General features: G+C 39.0%; 1 protein-coding gene across 1 annotated transcript in view; it reads right to left on the bottom strand.

Annotated features, from left to right (window-relative positions):
• Positions 1 to 1621: 1621 nt before the first annotated feature.
• Positions 1622 to 18547, bottom strand: part of LOC105496025 (eukaryotic translation initiation factor 2 alpha kinase 3) — an 81741-nt gene continuing 64815 nt past the window's right edge. Inside the window, exons 14-17 of the mRNA XM_011766062.3 lie at positions 16524 to 16691; positions 7557 to 7658; positions 3793 to 3855; positions 1622 to 2816 (exon numbers count right to left, since the gene is read on the bottom strand). Coding sequence (XP_011764364.2) covers positions 2616 to 2816; positions 3793 to 3855; positions 7557 to 7658; positions 16524 to 16691 — 534 coding nt within the window. The 3' untranslated portion in view covers positions 1622 to 2615. The remainder of the gene's footprint in view (positions 2817 to 3792; positions 3856 to 7556; positions 7659 to 16523; positions 16692 to 18547) is intronic.

The raw sequence follows: 18547 nt of genomic DNA on the forward strand, positions 1-18547 counted from the left end.
TCCCACCTCAGCCCCCGGAGGAGTAGCCAGGACTCCAGGCATGCACCACAACACCTGGCTAACTTTTGTATCTTTTGTACAGATGGGGCTATGTTGCCCAGGCTGGTATCAAACTCCCGAGCTCAAGCAATTCACCTGCCTTGACTTCCCAAAATGCTGGGATTACAGGTGTGAGCCACTGCACCCAGCCAGTATCAGGATTTTAAAGCCATCTTTCCTCCTTCACTTTTGCCAAATTTTTATTGTAGTGGGGGTTATATCTAGGTTCCTCAAACTCAATTCTGCAAATATGTAATCAAGTACCAGGCTTTATGCTGGATGTTACTGGACTACAAGAAGGTGTCCCCTTACTTTCTGAGATCTTAGAAACGAACAAGGGGGAGCTAATCTTCATCAGAGTTGCTGGCTCCTCTGCAGCCTGAGAATAAGTGTTATCAAATACAATGTGCTAAAAGCAGAGGCAAGGGCAGGGAATGGGAAGATGCCAGAAAAACAACAGAACTTAAAGAGTGCAGTGGGGTTTGGAGTCAGTAGAAAGGGCTGTGGGTGAAAACACAGGGGTCTCCATTCTAACTACTGTTACGGACTTAAGTGTTGCTAGCCCAGTCTCTTAACTTCCCCAACCCCGTGCCCGCTTTCCTGCTGGTGGTCAGCAAAAGCAGACTCAGCGTAAAAATGAAAGAAAACCTGATTACATCATGTAAGAATTTACAAATCCCTAGACAGCTTGGTGCAAGGGAGTAGACAAAACACTGACTAGGAATCTCAGTACCTAGGTTTTGATCCCGGTTCTGCTCTTGCTGTCTTTGTGGCCTTGGACAAATCACAGCACCTTTCTGGACCTGGGTTTGACCGTAAGTAGAGTGGTAATAGCAGTGTCTGCCATGGCTAGCTCCTAGGGGAGTCCCGGGGGGGTCAAAGGATCTTTGGGGGACTGAGTGGGGTATGCTGCCAAAAGCACACCCCTGGCTGGGGTGAAGAAGAAGGGAGAAACGGAATAGCAACTAAGGCAGGCAGACCAAGAGATGAAGACAACGGGGGTGAGCTGGCCAGGAACCAATTAGAGGCTGGGGAAGTCATTAGAGCAGCGCTGCTGCAAGTGAGTCCGGATAGACAGTCAGCCACAAAGATCTGGGAAGTGTTTTTCCAGCTGACAGGTTGCTCATCACCTTGTGTGGCACACATTATTTGTTTGTAAGATGGAGATGCTATGCATTTTGACCTTTCTAGGTTGTGTCTAGCTGGTTCATGCCCCGTCAGCCCAGCATGCCACATGCCTCCATGTGGCACATGTCAGATGCACCTCGGTATCAATACAACTAGCATCACCACAGCCCTTTTCTCTGAGAGCTCTCCCTTTAGGGGAGAGTCCCCTCTATATTCCCAGTCCTGGGCACAGGGTAGGCACTGAGCAAAAATGTCTGTCAATTATGGACCTTGTGAATTTTGAAAGGGCCTGCCAAGTCTTTGGGAAATGATGAAAAAGATACCTGTCTGAAATGGGTTAGGAAGTTTTCTTGAGGATAGGTTTATGACTCTTTCTAGATCTATGATCCCATTTTATAACTCTGAAAATCTACCATTTTGGGACTAACTCCTCAAAATAAGAGTCAACCATACATAATTTAAAAAAAGTTTTATTAAATCATTTAGACTTGAAAGAAGTCACAATAGTTAACACACTTAAGTGTGTTCTGTACACCACCAACCCAAATGGATTGATTTCAGAATTTTTATAAATAAAACATAAACATATTTACAGTGAAAAATAAAAACATGTTAGCAAGTTAATGATTAAACTGTTACCTATAATCAGTTTTGGGGAAGTACCAACCTACAGTATTACATATAAGACACTTAAGATTTCATTAGGCTTAAAAAGTCCATAGTTGAAGAAGTTAGTTGTAATATATATGATCCATTTCTTACTACAGCTTTTTTGCTCCCAAAACTAGACTTTTCAACCAATTTACATAAAAAGCTTCATTTTCCCTTTATTGGAGGTAAAAGTACAAAAAGCTCTAACCCCACCCTAGAACCATCTAAAGAATAAAAGCTATTGAAGGCTACAAATAGGACTATAAAACTATGGACATACACCGTTCTTCAGTTTGTGCTACTTGTCCTCCAAAATAGTGCAGATTCCTAATTTACCCACCAGGGACAGAAGTGGAGTCAGCTTTTTCTGGAAATCAGTTTCAAAATCATCGTATCTCTAGAAAGCATATTTCTAGAACAATACAGTTACCACATAGGGGGACTTTCCTTCTTCTGTATTATAAAAATATTTCCATTTTAGTTTTCACTATATGTATTTTAGGGATTGCTGCCTCCTCCTTAGGCAAACGATGAGGGCTATAAAGCTTGGCCAGCAGCCAGTTTCAAGAGACTAACAAAGAACACAGATAGCCCTTTCTTTACATATAGCAAAACTCAAGAGTTGGCTCAAATTAGGTTATGCCCCCAAATCCAGCTTCAATTTGATATAAAAAAAGTAGTCCACAAGAAAATTGAGCAAATAACAAACTTTTCAAGTCTGCAACTTTGGACAGGCATGTTCTAAGAAGTAGGCTACTATCTGTGTCACCTATTAGGGTTGCTAGCACAACTTAAGGCTAATTGCTTGGCAAAGGGCTATGGGAGTTGTTGGACTGTCTTGAATGTTTTGTTCCCGATGAACTCAAGGAGCGAGACCTCTGTCTGAGCACTGTTTTTCCTGGAAAGTCCAAGTCCTCAAACACAGCATTTTCAATGATGTTTGTAGCTTCGGGTCGTTCCATGGGGGATGGAGAGAGCATGTCTTGAACCATCATATACTGAAATATAAAAATTGTTTTGTGATAAAATGGCCAGGTTTGATCACTGTACAGTTTTTAAAATCAGTGTTGGCAAAATTTTTCTGCATATATTTTACGTTTTTGAGCCATATTCGAGTTTTCAAGTCTCTGATAACAACTACTCAGCTCTGCTATCGATGAACAAAAGCAGCCAGAGACAAGTCGTAAATTAATGGACATGGCTGTGTTCCAATAAAACTTTATTATAAAAATAGGTGGTAGGCTGGATTTGGCCTGTGGGCACTAGTTTGCCAACCCTCATTCCAAAAAAGCATGGACAATTTTTGGGTAATTTGATTTTCTAACATATTATAAAGGATTATTTAATCACATCCTTGAAACACAGATATAATCTGAGTTTTAAAAATCTTACAATTGCATGTAAATCTACAATTATCTCAATAAAAATTTTAATTAGAAAAAATTACAGCAGAGATCAGCAACCAACACCTTTTCTTGGTTTCTAAAAATCTCTTTGAATATAACATGTACTCTTACGAGCCACCCTGGGAATAGATCCATCAAGTTTGCAAAATACATGATGACAATTTTTAGTAAAACATATGTAAGTATATATAGGTATTAATATATTAGTTACAAAGTCCATTTTTTAATGCAACCCTTCATTATACTTATAATACTGAAAGATAAATTTTGACTTTTTCCAATTTGAAAATGAACACATACTAACTCCAACTGAATTATTTAAGGAAATGCAAGATTTATCAATATATAAATTTTACTGGTGCTACAGTGTGGAACACTGGACATTAGGCTGAAGGAGCCAGGCTCCAGTTCCAGTGTTTAAAATTTTTTGTGCTCTTGGGAGCAGGTCTCTTCCTCTCTAGACTTTTGGCTTCCTCATCTGTAATATGGGGAAACTGAGCGACTGCTAAGGACCCCTTAAGTTCTAAAGATGATTCTAAAGAAGATAAAAGATGAGAACTACACATACCTCACAAGGATATTTCTGAGTAAATAATGGTGGAAATTTGAGATTTCTTACATCAGTTAAGGTCTAAAAAGAAAAAAAGTATCATTAAGTTTACTTTGACAAAAAACATGAAAATATTGTTTGATACTCTAACAAAATGACTAAGAGGTTATATATTTCTCAAGTGGAAAATTTATCAATAGCTTTTCCTGATTTAATAACTATATGTTTCCTGAGCACAGATGTACATTCCATCAAATATCCTCAAAATATAGGAGAAATATATATGTATATACAGTTGGTCTTCCACATCTACAGATTCCACATCCAAGGATTCAACCAACCATGGAATGAAAATATTTTTAAAATTTAAAAATAGATGCTTGCATCTGTACTGGACAGATACAGATTTTTTTTTGTCATTATTACCTCAGTAATATAGTATAATACTTATTTACATAGAATTTACATTATGTTAGGTACTATGATTTATAGAAGGTTTAAAATACACAGAATATATGTAGGTTCTATGCAAATATTACACCATTTTATATAAGGGACTTGAGCATCTACAGATTTGGTATCCATAGGGAGTCCTGGAACCAATCCCCTGTGGATACCAAGATGACTGTGTGTGCGCCCGCGTGTGTGTGTGTGTATGTATGTATATATGTGTGGAGGGAAGGATAAGGGGGGGAGAGAGAGAGAGGGAGAGGGAGGGAGTGAGGGAGGGAGAGAGAGAGAGAGAGAGAGAGAAAGGGCCATATTAAAGCACAAAGAAAATGTTGGAAATCTTTGTTTCTATGGAGTGGCCTATTATGAATATTTCATAAAAATTAAATCATACAGAAGTGGACTTGTGTGTCTGGCTTTTTCACTCAGCATGGTTTCAAGATTCATCTACGTTGCGGCACATATTAGTATTTCCTTCCTTACAATGGCTGAATACTTTCCATTGTATAAAATACCACACTTTGTTTTTCCATTCGTCAGTTGATGAGCATTTGGGTGGTTTCTACTTTTGGATATTAGAAATAATGCTCGTATGAACAGCTGTATACAAGTTTTTATCTATGTTTTCATTTCCCGTGAGTATATACCTAGGAGCAGAATTATTGGATTCTATGGTAATTCTATGTTTAACTGTTTAAAAGAGACTGTTTTTCAAAGCAGCTGCACCATTTTACATTCCACCAGCAAGGCATGAGGGTTCCAATTTCTCCACATCCTAGCCAACACTTGCTATTTTCTTTGCTTTTTTTTTTTTTTTTTTTTTTTAAATTACAGATCCCCTAGATTGTGCTGAAGTGGTATCTCTTTGTGGTTTTGATTTGCATTTCCCTAGTGCCTAATGATGTTGAGCATCTTTCACATGCTTATTGGCCATTTGTTTATCCTCTTTGGAGAAAGGTCTATTGCTTTGTCCCTTTTAAAAATGAGTTGTCTTTTTGTTGAGTTGGAATAGTTCTTTATATATTCTGAATTCTAGATACTTTTCGGATATAGGATTTACAAATATTTTCTCCCATTCTGTGAGCTGCCTTTTCACTTTCTATTTTATTTAATTAATTTATTTAGAGATAGGGTGTCACGTTGCCCAGGCTATTTGCAGGCATAATCATAGCTTACTGTAGCCGTGAACTCCTGGTCTCAAGGAATTCCTCTTGCTTCAAGCTTCCCACATAGCGCATCCACCTTGTCTTTTCACTTTCTTGATAGTGTTCTCTGAGGCATTTATAACTATATAAATTTTGATGCCCTCTGATTCTTGATCCTTTACTTAGGTTAGACCTGTTTTATTTTTCTTTCTGGAAGCTTTTAGGGTCTTTATTTCTGGTGTTCTGAAATTTAGTTATTTTGACTGTTTTTTTCTTTTTTCTTTTTTTCCCAATTTATTATACAGAACATTTGGTAGGTCCTTTCGGTCAGAAGGTATGAGTCATTTCGCTCTATGTGAGAACTACTTCCTCTTCTACCATGGCCAGAGATCAGTAAGTAAGATCTAAAACTGATAAAATAAGGAACAGTGACAAGAGCCTAAACTTTGAAAATACAGAGGTAAGTACCAGGGACAACAACTAGAAGAGGTGAGGGTAGCTACTTATGAAAGATAGGGAAGAATGTGACAGAGGTCTACTTTATTTATTTTCAGAGACAGGGTCTTGCTGTGTCGCCCAGTCTGGAGTGCAGTGGCACAATCATAGCTTACGGTAACCACCTTGAACTCCTGGGCTCAAGTGGTCTTCCTGCCTTAGCCTCCCAAGGCATGTGTTACCATGCCTTGCTAATTTTTAAATTTTTTGTAGAGATGAGGTCTTACTATGTTGCCCAGGTTGGTCTTGAACTCCTGGCCTCAAGTGATCTTCCTGCTCGAGCCTCCCAAAGTGTTGGGATTAGAGGTGTGAGCCACCATGCCTGGCCCAGGGGGCTACTTTTTAAAAATTTTATTTTATTGAGACGGAGTCTCGCTCTGTGTCGCCCAGGCTGCTGGAGTGCAGTGGCGTGATCTCGGCTCACTGCAAGCTCCGCCTCCCGGGTTCACACCATTCTCCTGCCTCAGCCTCCCTAGTAGCTGAGACTACAGGCGCCTGTCACCACGCCCGGCTAATTTTTTGCATTTTTAGTAGAGACGGGGTTTCACCGTGTTAGCCAGGATGGTCTCGATCTCCTGACCTTGGGATCCGCCCGCCTCAGCCTCCCAAAGTGCTGGGATTACAGGCGTGAGCCACCGCGCCTGGCCCAGAGGGCTACTTTAAAACAACTTTCAGTCATTCCTATAATCCCAGCACTTTGGGAGGCCAAGGCAGGAGGATCACTTGAGCCCAGGAGTTTGAGACCAGCCTGGGCAACATAGGCAGAGCCCATCTCTACAAAATGAATAAAATAAAATTAGCCAGGCATGGTGGCACGTGCCTGTGGTCCCAGCTACCGGGGAAACTGAGATGGGAGGATGGCTTGGGCCCAGGAGGTTGACGCTGCAGTGAGCTGTGATTGCACCACTGCACTCCAGCCTGAGTGACAGAGCAAGACCTTGTCTTGAAAAAAAAAAAAAAAGATTTTCAGTACTACCTGCTTTAAAGGCTGTGGTCATGGTTTATTTTGAGAGGAAAAAAAACCTAATTGTGCATAATCTGACAGCTTTTAAATATATGAATGTATGGCCCCCATTACCTTGTGGTTCTCCTAAATATTTACTTATTACAAACTTACTGAGTGCAAAACATTGTTAAATTATGATGAATTTAAGCAAAAACTAAGAACAAACAATCTGACCAAATTTTTGAAGACTGAACTTTAAATGGAAGCAAATAGTCTAGAACTCCTCCCTGTGTTACTCACATCACCTCTTTTACTTTTAGTTAACTGGTCTGCTGGTATTAAGAACACCTAAGTCTTTAAAAAACTCTTTTGTAGGCCGGGCGCGGTGGCTCAAGCCTGTAATCCCAGCACTTTGGGAGGCCGAGACGGGCGGATCACGAGGTCAGGAGATCGAGACCATCCTGGTTAACACGGTGAAACCCCGTCTCTACTAAAAAATACAAAAAACTAGCCGGCCGAGGTGGCGGACGCCTGTAGTCCCAGCTACTCGGGAGGTGAAGGCAGGAGAATGGCGTGAACCCGGGAGGCCGAGCTTGCAGTGAGCTGAGATCCGGCCACTGCACTCCAGCCTGGGTGACAGCGCGAGACTCCATCTCAAAAAAAAAAAAAAAAAAAACAAAACTCTTTTGTAAATGTTAGATTATTTTCTGTTTGAACCTTTTTTGTTGAGTAGGGAGGGTACTTACCCTGACTCTCTCCATCTGAGTGCTGAATGGGTACAGCAATTCAAATAGAATCAGGCCTAAAGAAAAGATGTCCACTTTATGAGAATAGCTGTTTCCATGAATCTGAAATCCCATATAAAGAAAGTTTAAAAATTAACATAGAGACAGTACAGTTGATATTACAGCATTATTGAATCCCAAAGTTTACTTAGTCACTTCTTGGTTTAAATGCAAGTACACGTGTAAAAATGTTAGCAAAGAGTTAATCTCCCAAGTCTCTTTTCTTCACTACTACACCAAGAGTAATTAAACTACTCAGCATTACAGAAGGAAAGCCCAGGTACAGCGCTGAGATATGCATCAGTAAAACAGGCCTCTTGGAAACCTGGAGACTTGCCATGCTAAAAAAGTTTGTGGGAGCCAGCAAAATCTGCCTGACTACCCCTGAGGTGAGGTTTTTCAAAGGGAACGCTATCTAAAGCAAATCTCTCATTTCTAATCATCTTAGTGCTAACCCATTTTTATGAGAAAATCTTCATTACTCCAAACCACTAATCAGCTGTAGTTAGCCTTCATTAGGGCACTTAATTATGGATACTTTGCATTCTTGCTTGTATTTTTCATGTGTATATTTCTTATTCTTCACAACTAGATTATCAAGTCCTGGAGGAAAGGAAGTGCTTCTTTTGTGTTGCTATCGTCCAGCACTGGGGCTAAGTATAGAGAAGGCCCTCAGTAAATACTTAGTTGTTAAAATGAACAAATGAATTACAACAGAACTACTCGATTAAATAAAGCTTTATTTAAATGAAAATTGACCTTTTGGTGACTCAGAAGAACCCCTTTATTTGTGAAAATTTCTTTAGGGATATAACTTGACATTTGAGAAACAGCCAAAGAAGGGAACTTTGGAAATGCTCCATACCAGTACTTCTTAATTCGGGAGTAGAGCTGGTCACGGGGCAGTTGCCAGCGTTTATGGTCCCTCCACAACTTCCCCTCTAAACTGTACTTGGCATCTGTCTCCCTGGCCTTCTGCGCAGGCTGCCTGCCTCTGTGCTTACAGAAGAGCAGATGGAAAGCTTCAGCGACCACATCAGTGGCATCACCCTCTTCCCTTCCAAGAGACTGTAGCAATCTGAACCCTGTCTCACTTCTTATCCCTGGGGTTTTGAAAGTGTCAAAAAAAAAAATGTGCAAAAACAAATCGTATAGGGGAACTGAAAAGGACACCCTCACACACTATTTGGAGAATATAAATTAACACAAATTTATAAGAAGCAACTTGGCAAAAAATGTTTACTCCTGCTTAATGATCCCATCTAATTTTACCCACCCTAGGGCAGATGGAAATGTGTACAGACATTTGGGTGTCGGGACAGTGACCCAAGTGATATTCCTAATAGCAAAATTTACAAGGAATTAAAATGTCCCAAATGAATGTTGAACACTATGCAGCTGGAAATATTTTCTAAGAATATTTAATAATATGGGAAATGCTTACATTTTAATATTGTATCCAAAATGTTAGTGTAGAATTCCAATTTTATTTTCTAAAGTAAGGTATAAATATATGTGTGTATACACACACACACACACACACACACACACACACACACAGAGAGAGAGAGAGAGAGAGAGAAAAGGAAGTAACTGCTGTTAATGTCTTAGAGATATTTTTGGTAAGTGATTTTTACTTTTTTGTTATATATCCCTATACCTTCCATATTCCCTAGAGGACAGACTGATATATAATGTGTTACTAAGTTTATTTATTATTTCTAATATTATTAAATATATTTAAAAAAGAAATGTAGCCTTATGAATGCATGAAAAGTTATATTTACAAAATATCTAAAAAATAAGGAATTAGGAGGTAGAATATATCCTTTGAGTTTGAATTGATTGTTTAATCACTGTGCAAATCTAGAACTTAAGCTGTGTTTCTTTGTAATTACAACCAAGAACAAAGTAACCATGGGTCCTGCTCATTTATTTCAAGGATGAGAAAATTAAGAGAGTTCTAATAATAAATAATTTTAAAACAATGTTTTAATATGGCTTCTAAGGTTTGGGTAAGATTGTACAATTCATACAGCCAAACTATTTTGAGCGACGTTTTAAGGAGCACTTTATAAAGTGACAGTTTCTACATTTAAAGAGGATTAAGAAGATAATTAAGACTGTGCATTTTTAACTACCAAATTTTAACCACTATACATTGCCATACAATTTCTACAGCTCTCCTAATCTTCTAGTATTTTCAACACTACCAAATATAGCTTCAGTTGTCATCAACCTCTTCCTTTCTCAAATGGCAACCCATTTCCAAGACACACACACACAGCAGCCACAAGCCACACTACAGTCACCACAGAAGTGTGTATGGGGTGACCAGGACTACCTGGTGTTCATCTTTTCACTAGCATTCACCTTCACTCATCCACCAAACACTTATGAAACTATGCCACATTCTAGGTGTTGTTTCAGGTGTTAGAGTAGAAAGAGAGACAAGCTAAGTCCCTATACTGATAGTTTATATTTTACAGGGAAAGAAAAAAGAATCTCAAAGAGTTAAAAATGCTGTAAAAAGAAACCAGTGTAATGGGATGGACTCTGGCAGGGAGTGAAGGGAGAAGCATCTCTTTTAAATAGGGCTGGGTGGGAGGGGCTTCCCAAGTCATGAGCCTTCATTAATAAGCATCCAGATAGAATTCCTTTTATTTGTTTTCACAATATTTAAAACGTAAAAGTATTGTTTCCAGCCTCTTAAATAATCATACATTTTTAAAAACATGATTCAAAACTTTTTTTGTTGTTGTTGGAGATGGAGTTTTGCTCTTGTTGCCCAGGCTGGAGTGCAATGGCAAGATCTCGGCTTACTGCAACTTCCGCCTTCTGGGTTCCAGCAATTCTCCTGCCTCAGCCTCCCGAGTAGCTGGGATTACAGGTGCCTGCCATCACGCCCAGCTAATTTTTTTTTTTTTTTTTTTTTTTTTTTGAGACGGAGTCTCGCTCTGTCGCCCAGGCTGGAGTGCAGTGGCCGGATCTCAGCTCACTGCAAGCTCCGCCTCCCAGGTTTACGCCATTCTCCTGCCTCAGCCTCCCGAGTAGCTGGGACTACAGGCGCCCGCCACCTCGCCCGGCTAGTTTTCAGTACTTTTTAGTAGAAACGGGCTTTCACCGTGTTAGCCAGGATGGTCTCGATCTCCTGACCTCGTGATCCGCCCGTCTCGGCCTCCCAAAGTGCTGGAATTACAGGCTTGAGCCACCGCGCCCGGCACGCCCAGCTAATTTTTATATTTTCAGTAGGGATGGGGTTTCACCATGTTGGCCAGGATGGTCTCGAACTCCTGACCTTAGGTGATCTGTCCGCTTTGGCCTCCCAAAGTGTTGGGATTACAGGCGTGAGCCACCACGCCCGGCCAAAAAAACCTTTATTTATTTTTTATTTTTTAAAAGGGGTCTTACTCTGTCACCCAGGCTGGAGCACAGTGGCATGATCTTGGCTCACTGCAACCTCCGCCTCCCAGCCTCAAGTGATCCTTTCTACTTCAGTCTCTCAAGTAGCTGGGACCACAGGCATACACCACCACGCCCAGCTAATTTTTGTATTTTTTGCAGAGATGGTGTTTCACCATGTTGCCTAGGCTGGTTTTGAACTCTGAAGCTCAAGCAATCCACCTGTCCCAAAGTGCTGGGATTACAGGTATGAGCCACCATGCCCAACCAAAACTGTTTTTAATATCAATTCTGTCATATGACTGTGTCGAAAAATTGGAACATACAGAAACGTCCAAAATAGGTTAAAATTCATTAGAAGTCCCGCTACTCAGAAGCAGTGACTTGATATTTTATGGCTCTTCTAGTATTTTTTCCTATAGACAGAAATATGTATTTATAGTATTTTGGTATTTCATATAGTTTTAATTTTTCCTTTCACCAGGCCTTGGCCAGATCATTTGAGCAGGATGATTCAATTACCAGGGCCAATAGATTTATTTTATTTATTTTTCTATGTAAGCCAGTTTGGATACTTTTGGTTGCAACCAATTGACTATATATGACAGTCCCTTATAAATAAAAATCTCTTCTGTATCCTTTCTAATTTCTAAATTTATTTGTGATTTCCCCCCCTTAAGTAGGTATCTATGCTAGAAAGGATTATCTTTATTTTAAACTATTAGAAACAACCATGGTGATGTTATTTTACTGTTTCACCCGTATCAATTCTTATGTTCGTTTTCCATCTTCTTGGCTCCTCCCTGCCTTCTACTGAGCAGAATTCTAATCATTTATACAGTAATGTGCTATGTAATGAAGGCCTGTAAAATAAATTTATCTCAAAATGGAACTTTGAAAACTTCTATAGATTTCACCATTTTTCATGTCTTTCATTTTTGAAAAAAGTTTTTTACATTTTTTTTTAAAGATGGGGTCTCACTATTTTGCCCAGGCTGGCCTGGAACTCCTGGGCTCAAGTGATCCTCTCACCTCACCCTCCTAAGTAGCTGAGATTATAGGCTCAACCCACGGTGCCCAGCTTCTTTCAACATTTTCTTCATACTTCGTATGAGTATTTTTACTTCATTATTGATCTGATGGTTATTTTTTAATAATTTTTTTTGTTTGTTTTTTTAAGTTCCGGGGTACATGGGTAGGATGTGCAGGTTTGTTACACAGGTAAACATGTGCCATGGTGGTTTGCTGCACTTATCAACCCACCATCTGCTGACCTGATAGTAATTTAGGAGGGTTTTAAAATTTCCAGTTGGCCAGGCACAGTGGCTCACGCCTGTAATCCTAGCACTTTGGGAGGCCAAGGCGGGAGGACTGCTTGATCCCAAAAGTTCAAGACCAGCCTAGGCAACAGAGTGAGACCTCATCTCCACAAAAAATAAAAAAATTGCTGAGCATGGCAGTGTGGACCTATAATCTCAGCTACTTGGAAGGCTGAGGGGGGAGGATCACTTGAGCCCAGGAGGTGGAGGCTACAGTGAGCCAAGATCACACAACTATACTCCAGCCTGGGTGACAAAGTAAGACCCTGTCTCAAAAAAATAAAATAATAAAATTTCCAGCCAGCCAAAACAGAAGCAAAAGCAAAAATAAAAACAAACAAAATTATAAACATCAATTTATAAACCACTATACCTTTCTTTTAATGTATTGTGATCATAAAAAGGCATTTACAATATCTGTGATATTTCTTTGTGGCCTAGAAGTTCAAAATGATAGTATATATAATTATAATTTACTCATCAATAAATGTTCAAATAGCAACTATATATAAAGCCTAGTATATTTTTTACCTAGCTTCCCTTTGTAGCTTTTTTTTTTTTTTTTAGTTATAATCCAATCTGAAGTTTCCCTTTCGTGGGGCTATTTAAACACATCTATTTATTTGTTGTCATAACTAATATTTGGCTTTAGCACCACTTGTATTTCCACATCCTTTCCCTTTGCTGCAGTTTGTGTTTGTTGTCTGTAGTGATACAGAGGTAGAAATATTGTTTTATTATTCTATTTGCCAAATTTAGCTACATCAAGTACAAATCCCTATTCCCACCTTTATTTTCCATGTTCTTACCGTCATCCATTTTCTGATCTTTGTTAATTTAATATAGGAATCACCAACTCAGCTTATAATGATAAGCATACTTAAAATTATTTGTCTTTTACTAGGAATACATTTTGCATTTTATTCTCATTTTGGTATCAATATTCACAAGAACCACTGGCACCTATCGTTCATTGGGTTTGATGTCTATTGCCAATTTTTATATGTTTCTCATCTCAAATTAACTTTTAATAGGTAACACATTCCTATGGCTCAAAAAGAACCAACAGTAAAAGTTCCCTCTCACTCTGTCCCTCACTGGCCTAGCCCCACCAGTCACTTCCCCTCTGCCACTGCCCCCATAACCATTTGTTTCTTACGCATCATTCCAGAGTTTTTTTTATGTAAACATAAGCAAATGTGTATCTATCTTTTCCTCCTTTACACAAAAGGTGTACACATTTCTGCATATTTTTTTTTCATTTAAGATACTTTTTTGACTCTACGTAAAAATGCTTGATTTCTTCTTTCTGTTTTTTGAGACAGAGTCTCGCTTTGTTGCCCAGGCTGGAGTGCAGTGGCAGGATCTTGGCTCACTGCAACCTCCTTCAAAGATGAAATACAAAATGAAATTTCAAACTGTAAAAAAGAAACACTTGACTAACGTAAACAATGCAAACACTTCAAAAGGATGCTCTATGACAGTTAAAGTTGCCTTCCTCAAAGGCAGTTCCTATTACTGGTCTCTGATACAATCTTTCAAAGACAATCAAATCCGGTGGTTCTTGAAGTATGGTCCATGGATTCCTGGGGACCCTAACACCCTTTCAAGAGGTCTGCAAGGCCAAGACTATTTTCATAATAATACTAAGACATAATTTTTCACTGTGTTGACATTTGCATTGACAGAACCTAAGCATGAATCAAGCGAGCAGTGCCAAGCTGTACCAGTAGCAATTACATTCAGCACCACGTGCTCACAGGCAAAACCAAAAACCACTTCACCTAAAATGTCCTTAGCAGTAAAAATTATTAATTTATTAAATCTCAACCTTTAAATATACACCTTTTTCATGATCTGACAAAATGGAAAATATTCATAAAAACATTTATGCTCCATACCAAAGTACAATAGTTGTCTCCAAGTTTGACACCTTGGATATGCTAATTACCCTGATCCAATAGCGTATGTATTAAAACGACACTACGTACCCCATAAATATGTACAATTATGAGTCAATTTAAAAAACAAACTAATATTAAGAAGTTCAGACCTGCTGATGTAAGCATAGATTAGCTTGTGAGTATCATTAGCATTTGTGCAATTATTTGAGTTACAATATGTGCTAGCTGCTCTTTTCATAGAACACCATTTTGACTTGAAAGAATAATTGGTTGACAAACTACAGTTATTGAGACTTGGATACTTGACAGATAGTTTCTTTTTGAGACGGAGTCTTGCTCTGTCACCCAGGCTGAAGTGCAGTGGTGCAATCTTGGCTCACTGCAACCTCCACCTGCCGAGTTCAAGCAATTCTCATGCCTCAGACTCCTGAGTAGCTGGGACTACAGGCGTGCGTTACCATGCCCAGCTAATTTTTGTATTTTTACTAGAGATGGGGTTTCACCATGTTGGTAATGCTGGTCTCGAACTCCTGGCCTCAGGTAATCTGCCTGCCTCGGCCTTCCAAAGTGCTGGGATTACAGGTATGAGCCACTGCAACCGGCCGAGGGACAGTTTCTTAAAGATGAACAATGAGACTGGGAATGGTGGCTCACGCCTGTGATCCTAGCACTTTGGGAGGCTGAGGTTCAAGGATTGCTTGTGGCCAGAAGTTCAAAACTAGTCTGGGTAACACAGCATGACCCCATCTCCGGGGTCTTGAGATGAAAAAAAAAATACTTTTTTTTTTTTTTTTAAAGAGAAAAAAAGATGAACAATGTGAGAATGGCACTTCAAGGAAAACTAACAGTATTTGTTGCCAATCATAAAAAGTTGAGCTTTTAAGTGAAAATTAAAATTTTGGAAGATTTGAATCTACCAGTGGGAATTTGATAGCCTCCTAATACGTAAAGCCTTTTCTGATGACATTGGTGGTCATATTAACCAAAGTGACTTTTTATATTACATGATGAACTGTGACAACTTTTGGAATAGTTGCTAAACTTAGGGAACCAATAGTTTCCAAATGACTAATGCACAATATAAAGTCAAGCATGGGTAAAAAGTTCCATTCAAAGTACAAAATGGACCAAGGGATGTTAAAAGTACCAGAGTACAAAATATTCATGAATGGTTTTAGATTTCACAGTGTAAATGAATTTTAAGAAACTATTACTAAGTTTTGATATACTAATAGTTTTGATATACTATCAAAGAAAATACCTATAATTACTTGAAATGAAATATTGCTCTTTTTTCCAACTACATATCTGTGTGAGGCCAGATTTCTTCATGTGCTTCAGCCAAAATAACATATTGCAACAGATTGAACACAAAAGCAGACAGAAGAATGTAGCACTTTTATAAGTCAGCTCTAAAGAGACTGGCAAAAATGTAAACAAATGTCACTCTAATTTTTTTTTTTTCAGGGGAATTTTTTTTGTTTTAGAAAATACTTATTTTTCATAAAAATATCTTAAGATGTGATAGGTTTAATTCTGTTACTTTAATTGATTTAATAAAGTTTTATAAATTTCTCTTTTAACTTCTAATATGAAAAATATTGATAGATAAAATTTTGTTAAGAAAACTTTTGGGTTCTCAATTATTTCTACAAGTGTAAATAGGTACTGAGCCCAAAACGTCTGAGACCCGCTGCCCTAAGCATAGAGAAGCTTGTGAAGGTCATTTGCCTGGTGGTGGCTGAGCATGCTCATCTGACGTTTTCAGGATACCCTGCTCCCCCTGCTCTTCCAGTACTTTTCCAGCCCTGATTACAGTACTTTTCCTGTGAAGGCCAAGCAGCCCACAAGGCAACACCTGTCAGCCTGTGTGCCTCTATTTCCTATTATGGTACATGCTGGAAGTTGCCTATGAATGACTACAGAGGGAAGCTCAGTATAGTACCTCTGGGTCTAGCTGGCTATGAAAACAGTTCCAACACAGTCTACACAAGGCAAACCGAAGTTAAGTTTGGGACGGTGGCATTCAAAGTCTCTTTCCAAATTCCTGGTTACTGTCAGGTGCTTGCTCAGGGGGTGAGTGCATTTTATGTGCTGTGTTCTTCTTAATCCAGCCCCAATTCAGGTTGTAGAAACTACATCTTAGCTGTGTCACTATTCTACTACTGGAACACTACTGCCAGTTTTCATAATTTTCAGACTTACTGGGTTTTAGATTACTGGGCATTTTAATGAAAACATGGGAAGAGATTGATCAGGTACATCTGCTGCTGTGCTAATAAGTAAAAGTCTGAAAAACTCACCTGCTCTGGGCTCATATACAGTTTGGTCCCTACTTGTCCTGTGTGTCTGGCATAAGCTGGCATTGGGGTCAGAACCGTCTGCTCTTCCTCATCCTGGTCCATTGCAGTCACTAACCCAAAGTCTCCAACCTTGACCACATCATCCATTGTAAAGAATATGTTGGATGGCTGGAAAGAATACAACAGACAAAAGTACAGTGGGTGTGCATGAAGGAGAAAAAGTAAAGAGAATTATTTAAATGACTACAAAGAAAAAATACAATAAACTAGATATTTTCAAGTATATTTATTTTTAAAATGGGCTAATATGAAAATAGTGACAATTTTTCTGTGCCAGACAAGTACTGCTAGTAAAGAAAAGGGAAGGGTAGCAAAGAGTGCTAGTATTTATTGAACATCTACTTAAACCCTTTGAGATGCACATTCCCTAGGGATCATGGTACTTAATCCTCAATCTTATTATTCTATGTATTCTTCCCAGGCAAGCATCTCTACATTTATGACTTAAAGCCTTAATAATTATAACTAATAATAACGAGTTTGTAAATACAACTTGCAATGTGCTAGGCACAGTTCAAAGCAGTTTACTACTAACTAACTCGTGTACTACAACCCCATTAGATGAGAACTACCCCCATTTTACAGACATAAAAAGTGAGGCCCAGAAGTTAAACAAATTGCCCAAGGTTACCCAGCTAGCAAGTAGTGGAGCAGGGATTCAAACCTGAGCAGTTTGGGTCTATGAGGAAAGGACCTTGTGATCCACTGCCACATGCCCAGATTTCAGTCCAGTTCTTGCTCTATGGTAGCTAATTACTATTTGGTGAATGAATGAAACAGACTGATCTTTCGGTTTTCGTCTGAGGGGGGGATATAGATTATCAGAAGGGATAAGAGCTCTTCACTACTACTGTACGCTGCCTCTTGTAAAACCTCTGTGTTCTCAAGACTACATCTACTCCCATATATCTGCCCTGAGTTCTAAACTCGTATGACACTGTTTATTGAATACATCTAACCAGAGATCTCATGGGCTCCTCAAACCCAAAATGCCCTACATGAAATACATCATCTTTCCCTCAGAGTCTACTCTACTCTGCGGGTAATATGACCACCATTCATAGCCGCTGAAATGAGGAAAAAGGAAGCCATGTAGCTCATGAAATTGAATTTCATCATGTTTCAAATAATGACAGAAAATAACATTGCATTCCCAAACTCTAAAATACCATTAAACGATTTTGACTTGGAAGCATCAAGTTATTGTGTATAAGATCTATGGTAATAATCTGCAGCTCTCCAATAAATAACTTTGTACCAGAGGCAATAATAGACTATCCTGCATTAAATGTCATCTTTCTTCTCAACTCCCATCATCTGATGGCAGTTGTTATTTACTGAACCCTATAACAGATAAGTTTTTTGGCTCTCCAGTGTCTATCTCCCTGTGCTTCCACCAGAAGTATCTTGACTTTACTTTGGGAACTTCCTTCTTGCTGACTGTGCAGCAAAACCCCATGGTTAGTGTGGAAGGCATTCATGTTCTACAAGTTGCTTAAGCCAATCCACATAATCCCATTGCCTGGCCAGGGAGTGGACTTGTTGGGGGATGGGTAGGTGTCCTTGGTTTAAGTAGAATAAAACTTCTGATAAATAGTGGGAAAAAGCAATACTTTTCTCTCCACGCTCTACCCCACCACCTCCAAACGACTTAAATAGAAATAAGAAATGGGGAGGAGAGAAACCAGGTTCTGGCTAACTCTCTTGATCTCAGCTAAAGCTTTACCTGAATTCTCAACAGTTTAGCCACATGGGCCAACAGATTTTCTTTTCTGGTTAAGTCAGTATAAACGCTTTTAAGTGCAAAAAAAATAAAATTCAAAATAAATGATATGACCATCTAGAACATTCAGGCATTGTACTGAGACTATAACAGGTGAAAAAACAGACATGGTTCATGCCCCATAGAAACCAGAGAATAAATAACCCAGGTGTGATGAGAATAATGAAGAAAGGCCAGGTTT

The sequence above is a fragment of the Macaca nemestrina genome, chromosome 13 (assembly GCF_043159975.1).
Source record: "Macaca nemestrina isolate mMacNem1 chromosome 13, mMacNem.hap1, whole genome shotgun sequence".
NCBI classification, from domain to species: Eukaryota; Metazoa; Chordata; class Mammalia; order Primates; family Cercopithecidae; genus Macaca; species Macaca nemestrina.